Source organism: Plectropomus leopardus, chromosome 13 (assembly GCF_026936395.1).
Source record: "Plectropomus leopardus strain MGB_pleo_1.0 chromosome 13, ASM2693639v1, whole genome shotgun sequence".
Taxonomy (NCBI): Eukaryota; Metazoa; Chordata; class Actinopteri; order Perciformes; family Serranidae; genus Plectropomus; species Plectropomus leopardus.
Genome location: NC_142188.1, coordinates 29,803,223 through 29,828,285, shown reverse-complemented (window position 1 = coordinate 29,828,285; position 25,063 = coordinate 29,803,223). Strand labels below are relative to the sequence as shown.

The 25,063-nt window shown below is 40.5% G+C and overlaps 1 protein-coding gene across 2 annotated transcripts in view; it reads right to left on the bottom strand.

The window, feature by feature from the left end:
- Nucleotides 1-1,456: 1,456 nt before the first annotated feature.
- Nucleotides 1,457-25,063, bottom strand: part of sertad2b (SERTA domain containing 2b) — a 46,027-nt gene continuing 22,420 nt past the window's right edge. The window contains exons 1-2 of one of the 2 annotated variants that reach the window (XM_042502096.2): nt 21,224-21,357; nt 1,457-7,581 (exon numbers count right to left, since the gene is read on the bottom strand). In XM_042502096.2, coding sequence (XP_042358030.1) covers nt 6,309-7,577 — 1,269 coding nt within the window. In that variant the 5' untranslated portion in view covers nt 7,578-7,581; nt 21,224-21,357 and the 3' untranslated portion in view covers nt 1,457-6,308. Of the gene's footprint in view, nt 7,582-21,223; nt 21,358-25,063 lie in introns of those variants that run through there. The other variant, XM_088086611.1, reaches the window with a different exon arrangement.

Here is a 25,063-nt window from a genome sequence, read left to right as displayed (position 1 = left end):
TATTCAAAATTATCTTACAGAATTATTTTTTAAGTTTTTTTTTCATGGTAATTTCCTTGCTTTTGTTTCTTTTTTTATTTTTGTTTTCCTTTTTTTTCTTGCTTGTTTCTTTGTTTCCTTTTTGTGCTAATTTTCCTTTCCTCTTAAGTAGCTCATTCCTTTCTTCTCATGTTTTTGAAAGAAATTAAGCTAATTTGCCCAGGTTTCAAAGGATTAAAAAAAACAATATTGTTAATTGCACCTCTTGAAAGGGTTGCTTCACACCACAATGTAGCTATACATTATATGGTCATTATTTTTATCATCACCTTAAAATTCTCAACATGGCTCATTTGCTTGATGTATCCAAAGCGTACAGCCAAATCACACAGGCTTCCTTAGCAGGTATATGCAGTACTGAATAAAAATACCTTTTATCATGGGAGCATAATTACAGACAAGTTTTTACCAGACTGCTGTTTTAATGGTCGAGACTAAACCATCTCGCTCAGGACTTAACTATAATAATCATCCACCATTTTTCCTCATGTGAACTGTGACACAGCACCACTTCAGTGGTTGTATTACCTAGGCTCAGGCAGTATCACTGTATTACAGTATACAGGGGTATTTAGAAATCCCAAAGGTATGTTTTTTTAATACCGTCATAAATACAGGAGCTCTTCTTTCTAGTGTTGGAGGGACAAGTTGCAGGACTGTAAACAGCTGGTGGAGAGAAGTCATAGGGAAAAATGGCATGTTTGGGTTTTTTTTGGTTTTTTTTTACATCTAATCTGATGAATTAAGTATTTATTTTGATCAAACCAGAGCTGGTAGTTGTCAGAACAGTGGACTTACTAACTAGATAACTAACCAAGAGTAACCAAGATGGTTTGTCTTGATTTTGTTTGTGTTGAGTTTGAATGAAATGTGTTTAATGAGTTAGTGAGGCAGAAGAGCCTTGAGAAAGCTGAATTCAAGAGGTGTACAGTTATATTTCTCTGTCTAATTAGGAAAATAAGTGTGATAATATTACTTTTCTTAGGACTAGCATGTTAGTGCTGCACATGTATACTGCCATATACGGCATACCATGATAAAATTTCAGGAAGGAATGAAAGTATGAAATATTACATACCGCCCTAGCTTGGTTTTACCTCTCCTCCTTTTTTTCCACGCTGGATTTAACAGTGCACCATTCAAGGCCAAAGACAAGCTTCAATAAACCCATCCAAAAGTATTAAACATAAGCAGTATCAGGAAAGCTTTTTAAAGTTTGGGCATGAAAAGGAAGGTTTTCCAGTAAAAAAGGTAGTAAGTGGACATTCAGTTTGGAATATTTTGTTAGACAAATCATTTTTTACAAGTTGGTAAAACATCAGCTACTTATATAAATATGAAGTGCACTGTTATGTGTAAGCATATAAAAAACAAGACAGTACACAATTATAGAAAGTAAGGAGACAAAACACATCTGCTCTTTTTATAGTTTATTGTATATATATATTTATATATATATATAAAACTACAAAAGTAAGACTGTTTTAATTCATAGACAGCTGTCCATTTATCTCATATACTATATATATACGTATATGTATATATACACATACATACATATATACGTACATATATATAATTAATATCTACAGTCCTCATTTGGATCCCAATACAGTGATCAGCTGATAGTTTCTCTCTCTGTGTTTGTGTTCTATTGCATAGAAAAAGGCACAGCTCTGAGGTCTGTGTAAAATACAGCCTTCGTAGAGGAAATCAGCCTCAACTGCGGTCAGTCTATCGGTGACTGGAACCGCCGCATGCTCGGACAGCGCTTAAAACAGATTCGGTAACAAACACTGATCAAAAAAGTCTCAGGAGCTCGAATGTTGTTCATACTATGTACATTACTTTTGGCATTGAAGCGTCTATGACAGGCTTTGGAGTCTTGACATCTGAAGGTTGGAGACGGGTTTTTGAGTATTGCTGCATGAACTGTTCGCCTTCAACTGGAAAATGATGGACAAAAAAAAGAAAGTACAAAAGATGTAAAAAGTTGTGGCCGCCACCCCACAAAAAAAAAAAGATCAAAGCAACAAACAAACATAAACAAGATAATATAACTACCTATGTGTATAAAAAATGGCTTCCACCCATAATTCCACGCTCAGATACATTCCTATCTGAAGTACATTCCTACCACACATTCTGTACACACATTTACAATCCAAATGTTCACTTCACATCAAAAATAAATATATTTACACAGAAAAGAAAAACAATATGAATAAATAACTTCATTGACAAAAAAACAAAGAAAAACAAGCACTCCAAAATTCAAACATAGTGAAAGAAACAAGACACGGTCGTCTACAAACAGTTTTAGTTGGTGCTGCTGTCTGCTCACCTCACACTCCGCTTTGAATTCAGTTCAAAAGCTGTTCATTTACATACGAGCTGAGGTCAAAAGCACACTAGGAAACTAATCATCTTCCACTGGAACAAATTTTAACACCACCCAGACCTCACTGCTGTCAGCTAACACAGTAAGATGAGTCAGACTGCATAACACATTCTGTCCCATTAACAACTACTGCGTCCCACCAGCTGCTAGAAATACCATTAACATACCGTTTTACACCGTAGCAAGGCTGTGTTGGCAGACACAGAAGTGTTAAGGGTTTCTTGTGTTACTTGTTACTTAACGACTTTTGAAGGAAAAATCCACCCAGTTGGTGATGTGCATTTTCTGTTGTCTTTTTTTTCTTATATTGCTGTGAATAGTTGGAAAAATGTAGATGATATGTTACAGTTATCATCTAAATGATAGTTGAAGAATTATCAAAAGTGATCTAAAATGTCAATATTAAAGCTGCACTCATCAATACTTTATTTTATTATTGGATCAAATGATAATGCATAATTGGTAAGGGATTGTTTGCAGTTTTGAACTCACTGTCAATTATCACAATTTTTTTCCAGTTCTTTGGAGCATTTTAGCTTCTTTTAGCTAATTGTTTTGGTTTTCTGGCCCATAACTCTTTCTCTTTAAACTTCTGTCACTTGAAGCAGGCTATAGTTTTTTGTGAAAAAAATTTTCAAGCAACAAACTGCAGACAAAGCTAGCGGCTAGCTGGTGAACATATTTGAGCATGTTAGCAGCTAAGGAGGCAAATATTTCCCTTTTTCCCTTATTTCCCTGGCAGAGACCATAACAGTCTGCGAGAAAGAGTGAACACGGGACTCGAATTTATCAGATGGACAGAGGTGCAACTCCAAGTGAATGCTTATGTGCAATATTGTAATTAGGCAATATTTAGCCAACTGACTTGCCAAAGCAACTTCACAGGGTTATCAGCCCTCTTCAAGATATCACAATTTTGCAAATTCTGCACAACTTTGCAAACGATTCCACTTATTACAAAACAGATGAATTCTAATGTCATTGCAAAGTTACGTGCAGCATATTGATATGCTCAGCCCCTACTTGCTTTGCTTTAGATTGTAACTCTGTGGGAAACACTGAATACTCATAAAAATAGACTGATTCTGAGCATTTCAACTATATTTTTTTACAATTTTCACTTGCAAATTTATTGGAAAAAAAAGGCCTAAAAAGCTGCCATGAAATCAGGCATTCAGGCCGCAACAATCCCAGTCACAGCCCTCGTAAAACTGAACAGACTTGGTAATAGTGTGTCATATGTTATGTTTTGAGCTCATTCTGTTGCCCACAAGTGGCAAAACATGATGAATGCAGCTTTAAACATGAAACTGGGGACTTCAGAAAGCCACCATTGCATTGATATTTAACAATCTTACAGAGTGAGGTGGAGGCAGAATCCAATTTCACTAAAAGTAGCCTCAAGACAATTACAACACTTCACCACACAGCAAGTCCTGAAATGCATCGTACATTAAAGACTGGCGATGTGTAAAAGTATCCCAGAGTGGATTTTTCCTTTAATGTCTGAGCCTATTAGTTAAAATCTCATTGCACTGTCGAGAGGCAAGGTGAGTGAGTTGCACTTTTGCTGACTCACTGCTTCTGTTTTTCTGAATATTGCAGCAAGAAAAGGCATTCTATAACTTTGTTTTTTGTTGTATCAACTTGTAATAAAAAACCATGTGTCTGCACTTTGAACACTATTCTATCTTGTGGTTCTGGTTTGCTTCTACTGTACATAAAAGGTTTGTTAATTGCTTCTGCCAGTGTCCACTATTGGGGCTTATATACCTATCAAATTACAGCTGTCCTTTTGCCAACATGTTAGTCTAATGAGAATAGGCTATGTGCAAATTATGGCTAAATGTGTGATGTATACTAAAAATCAATTGCAAAAGCTTGTTGTGTGGCTGAGAAAGTAGATAGGGGCACGCGTGTCAGTCACTTTCAGCCTTTTGCCTCAACTCCAAATAGCTCTAACATGTCATTTGTATCCCTTTTTACATGGAATACCATTGTTTAAAGCCAAATCTGTGAACTGTAAGTTAAATTTTGACTACTAAGTGATCAAACATAAAATGAAATTATTACATAAAAAATTATAAAGGGAAATTTGTGTAAACATTTCTAAATGTGGACACAACATCTGACTAATAAACTGAGCATTTCTACTCTATTTAAAACTCTGTGTGGTTTGCTGTAGACCTTAGGAATCCTCCTGTGACCCACATCTTAGATGGTGCACTGAGCCTTCCCATTTTGTCTACTTATGCCAGAACTCATGCATAGTGGCCTGTGCAGCGGGGGTAGTGTTTTGAAACAGCAGAGTCTTTTGCATGGTTGCAGTATCAGGTTGACATTGTGGTTTGGGTTCCCTACTTAAGTGGAAATCCACATTCAAATGATTCGCCAGCCAGATTTAGCCCTCCTGGTATCCATCGTATGTATTCTAAACACAAGTAAACAAACTCTGCGAATACGATGCGTGTGTGTAATACTGTACGCTGTGCTGTAATTTCTCTGTCACTCATGTTGCTAACTCTGTAGGAGCCAAACCGAAAATAAGGCATTTCTACTGAAATATTCAATTTGCTTTGTGTGATTCGGAGAAATTCTATTGGAGTCATATTGGTACCACAATGACTACTCTTGCAATCTGTGAGAGTTGTTTTTGTTTTGTGTCCTATAAAGCCAAATTTAAGAGCTTAAAGTCTCTGCCGAGGTTTGACTTTTCAGATCATCTACAACCATCTGGGAGGCGAGAGTTGGTGGTGGCGCAGCTGCCGCTTCCAATGTAAACACATCAAGCTTTCCTGTGGGCGTAGCTCATTTGAATTCTGCTGTGACTGAAGCATGATATCTCATCCATAGTTTGAGCTCATGTAAAACAGCATCCAGCACAGTTATACGTGCCTGCCAATAAGGAAGGGAACAAAAAAAAGAACTAAATTCATAGACATGATGTGTAAAAGAACAGACATTTCCTTCTACCAAAAGAGTTCAACAAACAACCCAGGCGATGTCTTTTAGAGCTATTCACAAAGAGTAATTATATAGCCAAGCTAATATGTCATGTAGCACACTGATAAAACAATGTATTCCTCGTAAAACCTTTTTATGCTTGCTTTACAAATAAAACATCCTATCTGTAATAAGATAAAGATTAAATAATTATTATTTGATCATGAGAAATTACCTTACTTAATAATAGTTTTAAAATAATACAATAAATTAAAAAAAAAAAACACAGAGGAGTGACCTCTCTAGGCTGTTAAAGTGAAACAGAGAAAAAAGGACAAATACTGTAAAAACAGGAATTGAAGAAGTGGTCATTTTGAAAGGCACTCGTCTGCTAAAAGCCATGAATTCAGTGTGTTTGTGTGTGTGTCATGTCTGTGTGTATTACGATACTTGTGAGGAGTAAGTGTCCTCACAAGGATAGAACGACGGCAAACATCCTCCAGAATGAGGACAATTTGCCGTTCCTCATTTTTGCTATTTACAGTTACATTTTAGGGTTAAGGCTTAGGTTCAGGTTAGAGATTAAAACTGGGTTTAAATTAGGATTAGGGAATGAATGGAGTCAATGGAGGTCCTCACAAGTATAGAAATACAAACATATGTGTGTCTTTGTTTCCCGGTTACTTCATTTCCACATTTGGAAAGGCGAGCACAGTGCATGCACAGTGTTGTGTAGTAGTAGTTGTCATAGTAGTACTAATTGACATCACTATCGATGTTTACAATTACCGACCTTTGAAGAGAGATAAAAATTAAAAAAAACATAAAACAACCAGGAACACCCCCAATCGATCCCAAAAGTTTATTCCAGTCTGTTCTCCGTATTGAACTGTCTGTGTGTTTCTGAGGTGGAGGCGTCCATGAGTCACGACCCCACCAACACCTCCATAATGTGGTCCAGTTCTGTCAGATCAATTTTGAAAGGCTGATTGGCTGAAACCTGGGGGGCGGGGCCACTGTACGGCGACGCCAGCGATTTGAGGAGGTCGTCCGCCGTCACCACCGGCGACAGTTTGGTGAGGCCGGCGCCTGCCGTTACACCCACGGCCCCCGCTGTCGTACAGGGATCAAAGTCATACATGGACGTGTCGATGTCGGCGAACAGGACATCGTCCAGCGCCAAGTCTGAGAGAAACCCCGAGGGCGAGGAGGAGGAAGAAGAAGAGGAAATGTCTGCGAGGCCACCAGGGGGCAGTGTGGGCAGAGTGTCCATCGGCCGCAGCTCGGCACAGCGGGCTTCTGCTAGCAAGGCGCCAGCTGCCTCTGGTTTAGCACTCGTGGTCCTGCAGTCACTTGGTGGCCCCGTGGGTGCTGGGGAGAGGGGTGCTAAGTGGGAGGGTGGGGTGAGTGGCATGGGAGCCGGGGAGGTAGTCACGGTCGTAGTATTAGCTGCTGCTGTCCTTGTTATGGCTGTGGGGGGACCCAACTCCATGTCACTCAGAGCGGAGGGGAAACCGTCAGTGGACGAGGCGGGCACAGGGACCCTGGGGGGCGCCTGGCTCAGAAGTGCCGAAGGTAACGGAGGAGGCTGCGCCAGGGGAGGCGACAGAGGAGGAGTGGGTGGAGATGGAGCACAAAAGGCTGAATCACCACCATCCTCCTCCAGTAAAGAGGCTGGAGTGAGGCAGGTTTCCAGAGGGGCGGGGCAGGCCTCCGCACGGCTGAGGCAGGCCTGGGATGCCTGGCAGTTTGGAGGCACCATCGGATGGGGCGAAGGCGGCGGAACAATCACCGGCATCAGCAACGCAGAGGGCTGAGCTGCCGTCGCTGACAAAACACCAAAGGAGGGCGGTGCCTCACGGAAACCCTCGTCCATGGGGTCGTCGGGCGGCGGCGAGGGCGGCAGGAGCAGTGGCCGCAGGGAGCCCTCCTGCTTGAGTTCATCCTGGATGCGTCGCAGCATGTTGTTGATGAGGACGCGGCGCTCCAGGCTGGGCTCGCCGAGCGGCCTCTGGCTGTACAGCTTCATCAGGGAAATGTTGAAGATGGTCTGCCGCTGCAGGGTGTACGACACCTTGGACAGGCCCTCTGGACCGAGGCCTAGTACCCCTCCCGCCACCGACGCCTCCAGCGTTTTGCCTTCCAGCCCCTCTTCATCCTCGTCCAGCTTCCGCTTCGCACCTTTACCAAACATATATCTGGAAAACACAAAACCAGACAAACAAGGGAAAGGCGTTTATATGTTGCCCAGCTTATAAGTCAGTAACATAGCAGCTCAATAAGCATGTCATCTGGGGCTGAAACTGATTATTCTTACATGCTTATTTTCTCGATTCATCATTTTGTCATAAAATGTCAGATATAAGTAAAAAATGTCTGTCACAATTTGAGCTGAGCAAAATTGTCATTTTTTGCATGAAAATGGCTCAAACTAATGAATCATCAGAGTAATTTGGGGTTTCCCACACATTCATTTACATCTGCGACCACAAACACATCTTCTGTTTTTTGAGCCGGACCGTTCATTAGGAGCGCTGCTTTAATATGTGAACAGTTTAGTTATCCATTGATTCACACTTTCGAAGTTCAGAGTGTACTCTGGGGACAGATGGAGCTATGGAATGTCAGGAACATTTAAAGTGAAACTTAACCATTCATTCTGCTTAGTTTTAAAGTTTGTCTTCACTTGTAGCAGCTTCTCCCCTCATCCATCAATCTGATCTGATCAGTTCAGCTTTGAATGCATCGACAGATCATCTACCCTGCGAGTCACAAACTGTAGCTGAGGAAAAAAAGAACTCATGACTAGCTCTGCAGAAAAACCGAGAATTTAGTGAGGGGACACAGAATGGTACAAATGGACAGAGTTTGGGAAACCCTGTTATAACCATTTAATTTTTTCTTGATTAACTAATCAATTTACAAGCTCATAATTTAAGGTCTAACATCATCCAAAATGATCGATGTAGTCCTTTTTTGGCCCTTTCACTAACAATTACATGACCTTCCAGTGACTTGAAATTGTAGCACTCCACTTTAATGGGTTAAATGTAACCCCTCTATGTTTTTTAAAAAAATGCTTGGTGAAAGTTTTCTTAAAATTCAAATCCATGCCTGATGAATAAGTTATTAAATAACTAATAACAGTAAATAACTAAACACGATTTAAATAAAAGGCTTTCCCCTAATGGACTTGTACATGCCTTTCTGCATACAATTTAAACCACTTTCTTGACCAAAATCTCTTCTGTGCTGCTTCTTTGTTATTGCATCATTTCTATATTGGTGAAGTTTTACATTCTTATTTTCACTGCCTTGAATAAGCCTCAAACAATTTTGATATTCCGAAAAAATTCCCATCTAGCCATTTGCATTTTGATTTAAATCCAATACACTGCCAGATCTCTGCATTAGATTGCCATTATCATACCACCTCTTGCCTGACTGAAACACTGATATATTCTTCAGTGAAGTTTGCAGACTCAAATGCAGCAGCTTAACCGTGGTGATTCAAAAAGCTGCTTAAACACAACAAGCTTACTGCAACAGGGGATTTTAAAAAACATACATTGAAACCAAAAGCAGCTGCAAAGGGAGCCTCACCGCTGCATACTGTAGCCCAGCACACTCAAACACACACTAACACACACACATACGAGTTATGTAACAGCAGCGTTCCCTGCTGTACCACAGGATCATAGGCCAGATTTTTAGCCCAGCCCCCCTCCACCCTCCCTCCTCCTGCAATATTAGAATAGCACATTGAGTTACTTAAACCACTTTCAGACAGCACGCGTGTTCGACCCGCGAGAGACGTACAGCGGGAGCAAAAAGAGAGAGAGCGCAACCATGCATTTTTTATGCAAAAATATTCCAATAGCTTAACAGATCTCTCTAGCAAATCAAACTGATCTGATTGTGTCATTATTGGTGCTAAGAGAAAGAAAGAAAGGCAGCAGAGAGAAAGAAAGAAAAATGGAAAGAAAGAAAGAAAGAAAGAGAACAGGAATCGCTGCAGTGTGTTTGACTCTAATCCAGGCTGACAGGCTCATGCAGCCAGTTGCTGTCTACACACACATACACTCACACTGCGCATGCGTCTCCTCACACACACACATACAACCACACACACAGGAAGTGTGAGCTGCAGACCCAGTCACCACGACTGGTTGGTTGCCATGACAAACAGAGTCAGCTGGGAATTCACCCAGAGAGATGACAAAGAATGGGATGGGGGAGACGAAGAAGAGGAGGAGGAAGGGAGGGAGGGAGGGGTGTGTGCTGGGGGGCAGAAAGGAAGAGGAGGAAGATGAGGAGGAGGAGGAGGAAGCAGATGAGTAGGTGAGAGATTGGTCTGGAGGAGGTGGGAGGGGAATTAGTAACTTTCTTTCCTCCGTGTATTCAAACTACTGCTGAGGTGCCTTTGAGCTAGAAACTCTTCATTACTTGAGACTTTAAAAACTGGCTCATAAATGATGCAGACCTGTTGGTTCACTGGCTCTACATAATCACATTTACTGATGTTAGTAGATAAAAAAAACATTCAAAACTTAATTTCTTTACCCTGTTAACAACAAAAGTACCTCAACATCTGTGCTGGAAAGACAGCTTTTATGGCATTGTTGTTTACAGCGGGTCATTTTCCATTAAAATGGTCACAAACCAGATGTTGACCTGGCATGACTATTTACAAATGGATTTACAAATTTGCCTATAATGTTTGAAGTTAAACTGAATTGTCTGAAAAGGTAGATTTGTTCATTAATGAGGTGCTGGTAGACGTATCTTTCAATAGGGCACGGCTTGTTGTTTCCACCTGCTTCCAGTTTTTATGCTAAGCTAAGCTAACCATCTGCTGGCTGCAGATATGACAATGATACGAACCTTCTCATCTAACTCTAGGCAAGACACTAAACATGCATATTCCCCAAAATGTTGAACTACTCATTGAATCATCAAACCGGAAAACAACATGGCAGCCTGCTTATAAACTTTCAATTTTTGCATTTAAACAATCCACCAAATTTCTGAAACCGTTGAGGCAAGGGATAGGTAATACCACTGCTGAATCTTGTCTCCTTTCAGAACTAAATCGGCTAGTCTTACAGCTTGGTCCAAGATGCGTGAGCCAGCCGCACTGCGACGCACTGACTCGTTTGCATTAAGATGAATCTCGTCTACTTTATGCAAATAAAGACCGGTGAATGCACTGCAACCCCTCCTCATTGCTCAACACAAGACTCCCTCCATGCACTGTGCAACTGCTTCTTCTGCTCTCAACTGGAAATGAATACACAGCATTGAAGAGCAGTGTACTGCCAGATCCAGTGGAAATGCTCTGTATGAGCTGCTAAACATCCACCACACTAAATTAAATAACTGCTAAAACTTAGTAGTTAGCATTACCGCGACAGTCAGCCTGGCTCAACAGGCAAAACAAAGAGCGGCATCTACAAACTCCATTACATGCGAATTGTATGTACATGAAAATTTTTGCTAAAACTATCTTGGCAAAAGTTATCTTGATATTAAAGCCTTAATAATAAATTAGCCAGGATAAAAGCCAACTACTATCTTATTGCAAATACATCAAAAACTGTATACAGGTCAGCCGATAAGAAGAAGGAATTAACTGCAGGACAGCAATGCCTATCATATGTTTACGCTAGTTTACAAACAGTGACGTTTATGGTTAATGGTCCACCAGAGGGCACTGACCTGTTTAATTAAATGTAAGGTACCACAAGTGATGAAAATCTCATCAATTTCCAGTGACAAGTCTCTAATTGTCTTTAATGTCTTACATGTCTTTATTTCTTTTCATGTCCATCGATGGCCTGCAGGACACACAAATGTCCAGGATATCGACGTTCTTCATAAATGCTCTATCTGTCACTTCTTCTCTGATAAATATCAGGCAATACTTTTTTTCCTTTTGCACAAACTTAGGATGCTCGATGAGTTTTTGCCGTTTATTAAATCTGGGATCTTTGAGTACGGACTGGACATACAAGAGCATTGACCATGGTGTCGTAACGTAAAGACGTGACCATGGGCAGCTCGACTGTGCTGTTTTGACAACGTGTTTACGTGTGCGACCACCACAGGAGAGAGCAGCCATTAGCGTAACGGCTAGTACAAAGAAGAAGAACGGCGGCCGTAAATGTCCGCAAACTGGAAAAAATATGCAGTAGACTGATTGACTGTGATTGACATGTTATGCCTTTGTTATTGTTTAAAAAGCGCTGCTTACGCATATGTTTATGTTGCACTAGAGGCAGGCGTTTGTGTGATTAACATCACGTTTGTCATGCCTCCTTTGATTGCAGGATGCCATGATGTAGTGTGTAATCACACACTGGAGCGGAAAGATGCCGCAGTAGTTTGGGTCATTGTAAAAGCGCAGGGCCGGTATAAAGAAGGGACTTCGTTGTGGCCCTATAGTGCGATCTGTGTGTAAAACTAGACAGAAATGAGAACTGCATTTTCAGAAGTAGGATCATTTAAATGCCAACAAGAGCCAGTTTTTTCAGTTCACTGTGCTTGGGAACAGGAGGGTAGCCAGTTCAAGTACTGTGCGAACCATGGTACAGAGTGTGGACTGATAGCTTGAGCATGGCACAGATCCCCAAATTGCGTGGAGTGTTGACTATATGGCAACCTCCTCGCTCTGACATCTCTCCACTAATGCATGTTTATAATGCATGTGTTTTTCTGGCCTATGTGTGTGAAATGCAAAAAAAAAACCCAACAGATTGTATTATGAGGCATTAATAAAAGACTTCTTGTTTGTGACTTTTAACCATCCATTTCTTGAGTTTCTGCGTTCACTGCAGCTGCTTGTGGAGCTTCGAGGAAAATGGCGAATCAGTGTCAGAGAGACACAGAAACAGAGAGTCAAAGAGAGCAACAGAGTTAGTTTCAAAGCAGTTTGCGGGTGTGTGATTGAGAGCTGAAGCAGCTGCGCATGTCTGACTCACTGACTCATGGCAGGGTGTTTAGACACACACACACACACACACACACACACACACACACACACACACACACACACACACACACACACACACACACAAAAAAGTGCAGGGCTGACATACCAGAGGTGCCCCACCCCTTACATTCCACTTCATTATCCTCCTCTTCCCTTTCCTTCTCCTCCACCTCTTCTCTTCTTCACTCACTCTTATACCACTTTTCCATCTATCTTTTTCATCCTCCCTCCTCTCTTTCCCTCACACCCTCCCCCCTCCTCCATTCACTGACTGACAAAGTTCACAGGCCCAGAACCATCCTACACCCTATGAGCCATGTCTAGATATTAACACACTTGAAGAACAAAAACACATCATAAATGAGAGGAGGAGATAACGCACAGAAGTGGAGGAGTGCCGCACTCCAAAATGGAGGGCCACGGTCTCTATTCAAGGTCACTATGACTTAGTGTGCCTCTGTTCACTGTCTCGCAAAGAACTGTCTCGAAAACTACATTTTCCAAAAGGTTTTCCACAAAGTAAATATAGCTCAAGGTCTCCTGAGAGACAATCAGCTCTGTCTAGAAATCAACCAACCTACAGTTTTGAAGGTCAGTACCATTACTCATTTTTGGACTGGAGCTCACAATAGATCTTTTTTTCAATTGTCATTACTTTTTAATTAGACAAAAAGTTGCTATAATACTAGCAGCAACGGTATATATTTGTTGTTATAGATATGACAGAGATGCCGATGCATCTAATCAAAATGTATCAGATTAACTTCAGGTTCAGTGCCTCCAACACTTCAACAGTGTGATGAATTTCAAAATAACAGCAGAATCAATCCAACTGCATCATATCCATGATATCAGCAGCTGGTAACGTTAACTTGGGATTTCACACACATTCATTTATTTGTGGTGGTATGCCACAATAAAGGCCGTGACACACCAAACCATCAGAGACAGCGATCGCCTGTCGCCGCAGTGTGTCCCGCACAGTTGGCCCTCATCTGCTTTTCCTACACCAATTCACCCTGTTGACTCAGCGGCAGCAGCCCTGGAGCCCAAATCACTCTGATTGGCCGTTCGGCTCAGCCGTCGAAAAGAGAAATGGAAGGGAAAAAGTAAACAAACAGGGAAAGAGGTCGAAACAAACTTCACTTCTGCCACCACACACAGATGTCCTATTCCGGGTCTGTTTTTGTTCTGTTTGGGTCACAGCACCATAATCCTGGAGTGCAGAGCTTACTCTGGGCACAGACGGAGCAGTAGAATATCAGCTGCCTTAACAGTGAAACTTAATTGTTCATTCTGCTGAGTCTAAAAGTTTGGATTTACTCACAGCAGCTGCTCCTCTCATCCATCAGTCTGATCTGGTCAGCTCTGAACGGACTGACAGATCAGTTATTCCTCACGTGAGTTACAAACTGCTGCTGAGCAATAAAAGAACTCATGGAGAGCTCTGTCTGCGCTGAGTTCATGGGCCGACAAAAAAAATCTGAATTTAGAGAGGGGACACAGATTGATACATAGGCACACACATGCATTGAAAAGGAAACAAAAAGGCACAAAAAGATAAGTTTGGTGAACTTTATATTATATATTGGACTTTAATAAAAGTTCAATATCTCCCTACTATTTAAACAATCTATCTGTTATGACATCTTATGAAAAGTGTTCCATTTACAGAGTTTCCTCCTTTTTTCTTACCCAATGAACCACCTTTGAAAATGTGCAGCAGATACCAAACAAATCAAAATCGATACACAAATGGTTGTTTCCAGCGGAGTGGTCTGATCTATGACGTAAGGAAAGAACATTTCTCAAAATAAACTCTTCTCGGATTTTGCCTGCAGTCCAAAATAATCACCAAATATCCCGAGACAAAATAAAAAACCACCACAGACTTAGCTCAACACCTTCCATTACATTACATTTTACTGTCTGCACAAACAGGCCCAAACAGCTTCATGAGAGAACTGATGAAGACTAACTATAACTGATGTGGACACAATACAATAAAATCTCAAATTTCATCTTAAAAATAAAGACTTACTTGGTGGCTATGTGTTTTTACATAAGTCTACATGAAAAGTTCATGATGCCTTCAGGGCCTTGGTAGTAAAACTGAAAGCACAGAAAATAGACTATTAAGAACAAGCATTGAGTTTTAATATATATGAACGGAAGCACAGTTAAAATCCAATCACAAAATGATGTGCAAAAGATAAAAAAACATGAGTGTTTCATACACTTTGAGGGAAGGTCAGGTGTGCGCATGCATGTGACTGTGTGTTGGCTTGCCAACTGTGCCTGAAAACACACATCAGACATGTGGGCCGAGCATATTACTCCAGGAGCTGGCTGTGGTGAGTTTGTGTGTGTTGTGCGGTAGTGCAGGGCTTGTGGATGGACTCTGCAGTGATATTATGATCCTGTAACCGGATACGCTGGTTTCCATGCCTGAGCTGCACATCCACCCCTCCCCCTCACCTCCACATCGGGCTATTTCAGGTTCTCTGGATGCACGAAGTATGGAGACACGCTGCACACTACGCTGCTGCAGGTGGATGAATGCAGCACTGTGCTGTGTGTTCAGTATGACATGTATTAATCTCGGCGTTCACATGTGAGGGCACACAGCGGCACACTTGCCGTTTGCAGTCATGACTGTGCTTCCAATGCTCCTCCTTTCTGTAATGCATCCAGCTTTGCACATGAGGACGACGCTGCCCAACTCACTCCTGTGTGTCTCTCTCTCGCTCTCTCACACACACACACACACACACACTCACAATGTAGAACTAGTAAACACATTCCAGACAAAACCCAGAGGAAGAGATAGTGCATTGTAGTGCTCGCCTGACCAGACCCACTGTGCTCAATAGCAGCTCCGCTTCCACACACAACTTAAGATACAGTTACAGCATGACTACTACTGTTTCTACCTCTGCTGTTACTACTACAGCTCTGTCTACAAATGTATTCATTCTGTCTCTATGACATTTTGAGCACTTGCATAAATGCCTTCATAATGCAGCAAAACTTGGTCTTCAAGATTCACCATCAACATCACGCGGGCTATTTTCCCAATAAAAATTTTAGCTTGCTCTTTTGCATGAGCCTGCAATAAAACAGGCAAATACCTGCAACCAGGAAAATATAGCATGCGTGTCTATTCTCAAACAGACTGCAACTATTTGCAATACTCAAGTGACTCCATTTAACTCTTTCAGACATGTAATTAAACAAATAGGGATGCATATAGGGGCATCAGCTGATATTTGCTTTGTTGTTAGCACCTGGCTTGTCAGTGAGTAAGATGACATTTACCAATGGCAGTGGCCAGTGTTTTTCTGTTGTGTAACATAAATTTTGCGCAGACTAAAAAGCCGGGCTTAAGATTATTGGTGTCCCGTTGTGAGGTTGATAGAAAACATGCTTGGGACAATCGAAGATCTTCGCCTGGACACCTAAGGGACAAAACCATGCATTAAACTTGCTTTCGACAAATCAGGGGATGCACCCAACTAAAGGGGGTTGCATTGAGTACATTATGATACTTTCAAGCTTTATGCAGTAAAAATGAGAATTAGGCATAGGTAAATTATAAAGTTCTCATGATGTGTACAAATGTAATCGTGTAAATGTAGATTTGGGCAAGAAACTTGAATAAATACAGCTGTTTAGAGAGGGAGGTAAGACATGTATATGGTAACAAGCTCTTGAAGCAGTGTTACATGGAAAGATTTTTTCAAGTGAAATAATAAAGGTTGTTTCATAAATTGCATTTTTTTCAATTAATTGAGCTTTCTCTGTTTCCCTGGCACAAAAGGGAAAATAAATAACAACAACAAAATATTAAAACAAAAACAAAACACTGGTATTGGCATCAGCTAAGTTGTTATTTTAATCATGAGTACCAGCTCAGAATTTCAAAATCGAAGCAAACAAAAGTTCATTACATACGTGTGGTTTAAATGGTAAAAGATGAGGTTTGGAGATGATAAATACAGATTAAATAAATATTAAATGGTTTTTTTTTTTTCTTAAATTGATTTATTTTTTCTCAAATGACTGCAAGTTAAATTCTGCAGCTTTTTTTGTTAAATATTACAATATTATCATAAATATTAGCTACATTATGACACTGGTACTAGTGTTAGATAGAGTAAGCTGTCAAATACCATAACACTGACCTGAAACCCTTTATACTTGACCCCAAAAGTTTAAGTACTCTGAAAACCCCTTCTTTTGACATTGCTTAAAAATATACCCAAATGTTTCTGTAGAACAACAACAAGGGAGGACAGAAAGCAGAGGAAAAAACAGAGCAAGAACCAAAATAAATAAGGCAAACATACGACTAGACACAACGCGTGTGTGTGTGTGCCGCAAACACGTGTGCATGTGTTTTCCCTCATAGTGATCATAAATGCTCACATGACAGAGGTCAGCTGGGTATCAGACAGGGAATTCACTACGATCTCTTACGTAATGACAGACCTGGTTACAAAACACCACAGCTCCGGCTGTGCAACATGCAGCATCCCATTAATAAAGAGACACTGGTGAGAGCGCCGGCATGGCAACATCAGGGTGTACTGAGCCAGTAAAAAGACAGTGTCGGGGTATGCATCTGCATCTGGAGGATTTTAATCAATTTATTTTGACCATTTTGACCAATGAATGTATTACAAATCATTTTTAGAGCAATCCTTTATTAATCTAAATTAATGACTATCTGCATTTAATTCACAAAATCGGAAAGTGCAATTTATGGTGTCTCAAATTATTACACACACACACGCACACACACACACACACGTCGCTGACTTGTAAACCCTTACTTCCTGACTCATAATGAAACTTAACTCAGCTGCAAGTTCATTGGGTGCAAAGCTATTTTGGGGGCTATAGTTTTTAACATTTACTAGGGATTTGGGGGGAAAAATCAATTTCGCATAGTACTGCTATATTTTTGTGTGGCAATATTGTATTGTTACAGAAGCACAAAGTGTTGATTTTTTTTATGTAAAAAAATAATTTATATCATGATCAGAAATTAAACTTTTGGTAGCCTATTAGAATAATATCAACAATTCTTTTTTCAATCCACTAGTTACATTTTGCTGCAATAAAAATAACTGATGAACAAACTGAAAACTTCCTCTTATTAGATAAAACAGGTGTTGACAAAGCTCTCCTTTAGGGACATAATTTGCAGTTGAAAAAAGGGAATAAATCACAATATATTTTATTGCAAAACTCATAATACTGCAACATGTTTGAAATTGCAAAAATAATGTAAGGTGACGTAAGTATCTTGATAACGTTGTATCATTAGGCCTCTGGTGTTTTCTGCCCCTAATATTTATTCCTCCCTCACTGACAGAATTGGGCTGCATGAAAAAAAGAAAAGAAAAAACTCTGTGTAAAGCAATACAATTCAACTACACCAGAAACTACAGCAACCAAAGTGACCATTAATAATATTAATTAGGAGGTAGGATTTATAACAGGGCTGTTATTTAGCCAGGTGTACCTAATAAATTAGCAGAAAATATTTGGAAACAAGAACCAAATTTCTGCACAGACAGTTCATAGAACACTATGAGAGACCTGACAGGTGCCTAAAAAATCCTCATTCCTTGAGCCTAAAGGTACTGTGTTAATTAAAGGGACAATCTACTGTTTTACAAAAGTTAAGATCATGCATCAATTGATAAATTATGCAGTAAATCACGATGACACATCCATGCGCATTTAGTTTGTGTGTGCATCTCAGATTTCTGGTCATTAGTGTATCCCAACACAAACTCACTCCCTCACACACACACACACACACACACGCTTAAGTCTATAAATAAAAGGCAGAAGAAGAGAGCAGATTTAGGTCAGCAGACGTGTCTACAGCCCGTTGAGCGCTCCACTCTTTCCACCAAGCCTCTTCAGGGGGGGAAACACAGCTTGACACTTCCAGTGACGAAGCCTTGGAAGCCACAGAAATCTACAGCGTCGATATATCTGGTCACTGGGGTGTATGGTAGTATCCTTCTTATTACTGCAGTATCTGCCTTATTACTGCAGCATGCACTGGATCACAGCAGTATGGGCCTTATTACCACAGTGCCCACCTTGTTACAGCAGCACCCGCTTCAATGCTGCAAGTGTCATCATTTTTACTGCAGGCAGCACGCTTACTACTTAAGCATAATCCTTGTGAATGCAGTACAAGCCTTATTACTGCACTTGGAGCTTTACTGCTGCACCGTACTATTACTAGATATAGATATTCAGCTACTGAAGGTATGCAGTATAGAATATATGCATCTCTCATGGGGTAGCCGATGCAACGGAACTTAAAGATTGAAAATAAAACCCTGCAGCTGTCACCTCATGATGTTCAAAATGTATTTCATATCAAGGCCTTCAAAAACGCCTGTGAAGATCTGTGTTAAGGATGATTATGTTTTGAAGCCTCCAAATGCCCCAAATATTTCCTCCCAGCTCAGTATTGATGTATTGAGTTTGAAATAATAGCAGTGAGCTGAGGGGAAGTGTACGGGATGGAGGGACTACTGGGTGCAAAAAACCAAATCGAGAGTACATCAAAACAACTAAAAGCCCACTAATTTTCCTCATTTTGTTTCAGGAGCTTCAGTAGTAGAGTGTGGAGTGATGGCTGGTCAGAATGTAGCCAGAAAGTGGGGGACTGAGTTGTCTTGCCTTTCAGCTGCCACGGGAGGTACCAAAACAGTGTCTGTGTAAAAGGGACAGTCTGCAGAATGGAACCATAAGTAGGATGGGTTGTGCATGCAACGTGTTGTGCATGCGACGTGTTGTACATGCGACGTCTGGTACATGCGACCTGTTATGTGTGTGTGTGTTACGCATGTCGCCTGCCGTGCGAAATTTAACCTTTGGAAACCTTAGCAAATTAGCTTGATTGTTTTTCAAAACATGAGATGGAGGCAATGAGCAGCCCCACAAAAAAGACCAAAAAAGGAAAGGACAAGAAATCTATTTATCAGAAATAGATAGAAAGAGCGGAAAGAATGGAAAAAATGTCAACAACTGCCAGTAAAAAAAAGTTGTATATCTCATTATTTTGTTCCTAGTAGCTCTCATTTACTTTTAAGAGTCGCACATTTTAGTATATGCATCTATCAGCTGTAGCAGGCAAGCAAACTTTTAACTTTAAAGCATGCCAGGCGAGTATACTAACATTTATAACTACATTAAGCCAATTTTATAACATGAGTTGCTAACTTGGCATCATAAATGCATAAACATGGTAGTCAAAAGTCAATGTTTTGTCAATACTAAGAAACTTTTCTAAAAATGAATTTACATATTACATATTATCAATTTTGATCACATGTAAAGTGTAATGGTATTAATGTAAACTGCTGTCCATATAGAGTGACCTAGATGAAATACAAAAATATAATATCGATAAAAAATAAAATAAAATATAAAAACAAACAAACTGGAAACAGCTATCAACCTCTTGTTGAAACGCTCTTTGCATTCAAATGCAACTCATCTTCTTTGCAGCTTCCAAGGTCTTCCCACTTTACGACCTCAAAGCACATAAACACAACTAGGTTGGACCTCCCGACATCACATGAATGCAGCAGTAGTTGCAGCCTTATGGCACGATCTCTGTGTCAAAAGAACTATAGTGACTAACTGCAAATATTTCTGTAAATATGAAAGTAAAACATAAAATCAATGTGTCATTTTTATGTACTCTGGACCCTACCTGGAGCCTGAGGACTTCCTAAAGGGGTACCATACTCAGCAAAAACTAGGCTTTCCTCTCCCCTCTGTGCTTATCTGCTCATCTACACAGTTGTATAACCCTGCATCACATCTGGCTGCTCCTCAGATTGGGTTCAGCTCTGATGGAGCGGGGCTCTGTGGTCTGACGTGAGTCTGTAATGTGGGTCCAGACAAAGTAAGGACCTCTGAGGGGACCTTGCTTGTGGGTCACAGCACAGGGCCGACAGAGTTGAAGAAGAGGTGCTGTCATTATGAGAGCAGACTGCTGTGTTGTGGTGCACGTTATGAAACAGAGGCTCCTCCACTCACCACAACAGCAGCCACACTGACTGAGACAGTCCCAAACACTGGACACCAAATCACTTCCACTGCAGAGACACATCGCTACTTCATAACAGGTTTACAGATGGACAAGGACATAGGCGACTTCCCATAAGTTGTCAATAAAGACTCAGTGTATCATATATGTGCTTGTATTTGACTTTTGTGTTAACAAAAAGTCCATATTTTCTGTAGCTGACAACATTATAACATTATTATTAGCATTATATTTGGCCCAAAATACATTGTCATTACGTGTGGTTTACATGAAGAAGGATACAAATGTAGGTCATTCCGTGTAATTTAGCTATTACATGAAATATCATTTAAAAAAGAGAATAACTTCAGTGATATTATTCGTCATTCGTTATAGCAGTATGTGCTCATAGGTGAGTGTAACTGGGGGAAACACTCGGAGTATTTTGGGTTAAAAAAAAAAAAAGTTTATCAGACAGACTTTTGTCCGTGGTGATGAAGTGTGAAGTGGCGGCCGCTGCCTCGGCTGTAAACTGGAGTTAGTTTTCGGCAGACAGACACAGAAGGTCTCTGGAAATAAAACACGGACGCGTACTGCCAAATATTATCCGTTTCACACGAAACTTTTTCCCCCAGCCAGACCCCACAACCCCGCAGCACTATTCAAACACATTCACCGCGTCTATTATTCACAAGAAATGCGTTACGCCGCCTCACCGTAATGTATTTCCTCGGCGCGTTTTAACTTCGCTCTTTGAAAGATATTAACGGTGTCTTACCACATCCAGGTCCGCCGGAGTTTGAAAGAGAAACATGGAGGGTATTTAAACAGTCCTGTCGGCTACAGAAGAACAAGCCGTCCTCGCTCCCGGAGACTCTGTCACACAATGGCGCTGATAGGAGGAGAAGACTGCCTCCGCGCACAGGAACGCTGCTGCCTTCACGAGCCGTAGGACATGCTGCACGTGCGCTCGGGTCTCGCAATCGGCGTCGTTTGAGGGAAAAAACGTAACGAGATTTGAGTTAACTAGTGTGACGAGTGTAATAACGAGCTGCACGCGGGAAGACGGCGTTCGCCGCTTCGAGGGTTTGATATGTTCTTAAAAATGTCATTTGTTTTGCGCCACACTATTGTAGTCAAAGTGTAATGTGACAGACTAGTGCTGGGTGAAGATCTATGGAGCTACCTAGATGTGACATTTAAAGAACAAAAATGCTGCATTTCAACTATGTTAGCCTAGTTAGGGAGTGTACTTTATTTATCAGAGTGGGTGGGTGGCAGGGGCTTTGATTTAATATATATATATATATATAAATATATATATATATATATATATATATATATATATATATATATATAAATATATTATTGGAGAGTAGCTAACTAGCAGTAATTAAATAACAAAAAAATAAATAAACAAATGTGATTAGATACTAAGAAGAAATGTAATTATATTACAGTTACTAATCAAAATGGTGATCACAAAGCAGTTACGTATGGGAAAAAAACCCCAAAACATTTTAATAAAACATTCATTTTGTTGCTTTTTTGTCTTTTTGCCTATGCCATCTCTTAGAATATTTTGGACAACGCAGGTCAGCAAGGCTAATGACACTAATTTGAGCACAACATTTATGCACTTATGTTTTTAGGTCAGCTTTATTACAGTGTTTAAAACATTTGTTAGAAAAGTCATTTTAAAAAAAATAATAAAATGTTACTATCATTTCTTAAAAGGGTAACTAGTAATCTGTAGCCTATTACATTCCAAAAGTAATCCCTGAGTGACTGGGGGAAAATGTATAACCCTCCCATTACCATAAATAAACAGATTTCTCATAAATAACCACATTTAACAGTTTCTGGCTGTGATAAAATTGTTTGATTTGGGAGATTTTTATGAAGAAAATATGCCTTTAAAACCCACTTACAGGTTTTCGGGTTCTGAAATTAGCCTATTTAAAAAAATCAAAATACAAAATATGAAAAGTTGAATATCCCTCCCCTAAACAAAATCAAAAGAAAATGCTTTCAAAAATTGTTTGAAGTGTCTCCCCTGTTTTGCACCACCCCCTCCTCTCTCGTGAATAATGAACAGTCCCTTAAAATAAATAGGCTACATTACTTCCCAGTGCTCGATTAACTTAAACCGTTTAGAGTCCTCCATAAAGTAGATATTTTTCTTAATAGCCTATGATTAATATTTTTTTCCTAGACACAACTTTTTTGAAAGTTACCTTAATCCTGGGGTCATTTTTAATGTATCGACCATAACAAAAGTGTAATTACTGTCATGATAGGATCCATTTTGCTCCGGAATGTAAATTTACGAGGAGCACGTGAAGGCAACAAGAGAAGCTGAATCCGAGCAGCTGCCCCGAGAAGTGGCGTCGACAACTTCGCTCCGCCCACACACACACACACACACACACACACACACACACACACACAGATAGAGAGAGAGAGAACCTATGCTGTGTAAAACTGTATCTTTTTCGCTCTCCCTCTCTGTATAAAACATTTAGAAAGTGCAAAGTGGTATCAGTGTTCACATTTAAAGTTGTATCTGCTTTAGATACATGCCCCACCAGTATTGTGATAGTTGTACGCTTTTGATTTTCAAGTATCTTATCTGAGGTTTTTTAGTATCTGCTGGTGTTTTGTGACATGGACTACGAACTTGAAATCAATATTTTACTCATTTCTATGACTGATGTCAATAAAAGAGCACCGGAGCGATGGTGCTGTTTGGCCGCTTAGTGATGCCCGTCCGACCCTGCAGCAGATGGCAGGAAGATGTCCAGTAAACTCAAACAAAACCCATCAGTCTGCTCCAAACGGACAAAAACGCCAGTGGAGCAGGGCAGAAAATGGGCATCTCAGACCGTTTGTCCCTGATGCCCCCTGCTGCACACTCACCCAGTTGTGCACTGATACACTCACAATCACAATACAAGCCTCCCTGTTTATCCAGACAGGCTGCCAGCTCTCAGGACAGCCTCGGATCAACCTGCTGTCACAAGTATTTACATCTATTGGAGTGCAGTGTTTACAGGACTGAACTGTTGGCACAGAATCATTTAGTTCCACCTCTTGGAAAACAGCATTTAGGCCTTCGTTGTGCACTACAACTCTCCAAAAAAGTGGCACAACTAAATGCATCCATGCAATATTTGCTTCTTGAACCTTGGCAAAGTTTTGCGACTGTTAGAAGCTGAGCTAACACTAATGTGTCTGAACAGCTCCCCATGCTTGCTAACCATGAGCTTGGTATTTTTCCATATTTTTCCATATTTCCCATATCCAGATTTATTCAGATTGACTTTAAAGTCTGGACAGGAAAAAATAAAATAAAATTGCAAAAAGGATCCACAGTTGGTAATGGTTTGAAATGTAATTCCAATCATTTTTTTTTTTTTTTTTACAGGATAATGGTATTGTAATTTTTTTAAAGATACCCAGCCCTATTCCCAGATGGCCACAGAGCATGTCAAATGTCCATCAGTGCATTTTAAAATTGGAAAGCCACCTAACCTCCCCAAAGGTCCCAAAGAATTACATGATCCCCCCCAATCACTAACGTTATGTTGCGGATGGCACCGCACCTCTCGCAGCACAGTAAAGAACACCATCATTGCAGCACAGATCATTGCGATGTATGTTAGCCTCGTCTGTTGCTGAGTTTGTCTGGTGGGACGGAGGATTTCTGCACCATTCTGTTAGGAGGGTGAAATGAAGATCTCCATTTCTCAAGTTTCCACGTCGGAAAGCCGTATCCCCAGCATAGCTTTGCAGTTACTGATGCCTACGTCACAACAACGCATGCAGATAGGTTGATGATATTGGGACATACACATCTAATATGATAACTTGCAAACAACAGTATAGACTGTCTGCCCTAAAGATCTGATTTGAGTAACAAATTGGATTTACCTGCAGTCTGAATGTAGCCTAAAGGCCCAGACACACTTAATTGACATTAACAAACTAGCGGCGACCAAGTCTACTGTTGGCGTCACTTCAGGTCGCCATGTTTCGGCCAAAAAGTTGCACATTAACACACTGCAAAGAGTACATACACACCAGCAGAAGGCAGTTGTCTGTAATCGTTATTGGAAAAGGGAAGCGAGAAGACAGTCTTGATGCTACATAGCCAAATAGCACATTAACAACACAAATAAATGTTGAAAGCGAATTTACCATTCCCCAATACTCAATAACACACCATCAGGAACTGATTCTGCTTAAGAGCTCAACTTCAAGACTGGGGCGCCAAACACTCACTGATGTCCAAACACTGACTGACAGCCAACTGTTGGCTTTCTACATCAGAGCCTTGAGACTCTTTGGCTCTGTAGAGAACCCCAGGAACGAGTCCTAAAATCCAGGAAAAAAGTTAGCATTTCAACACATTCGGTTCCCTCATCTCAAACTCAATTGGTTTTTGGTTTGGTGCCTTTATGAAAGGTCTGTGGTTAACATGAGCTTAAGAGACTTTCATGTTCTACTACGTAAAATATACCAGTATATACCCCATTAGCAAGTTTTATAGCTTTTATGTGCCTTAAAAAAGATGGCTGCTAACAAGTGGCTAAATGAGACTACAGAACGTCATCAC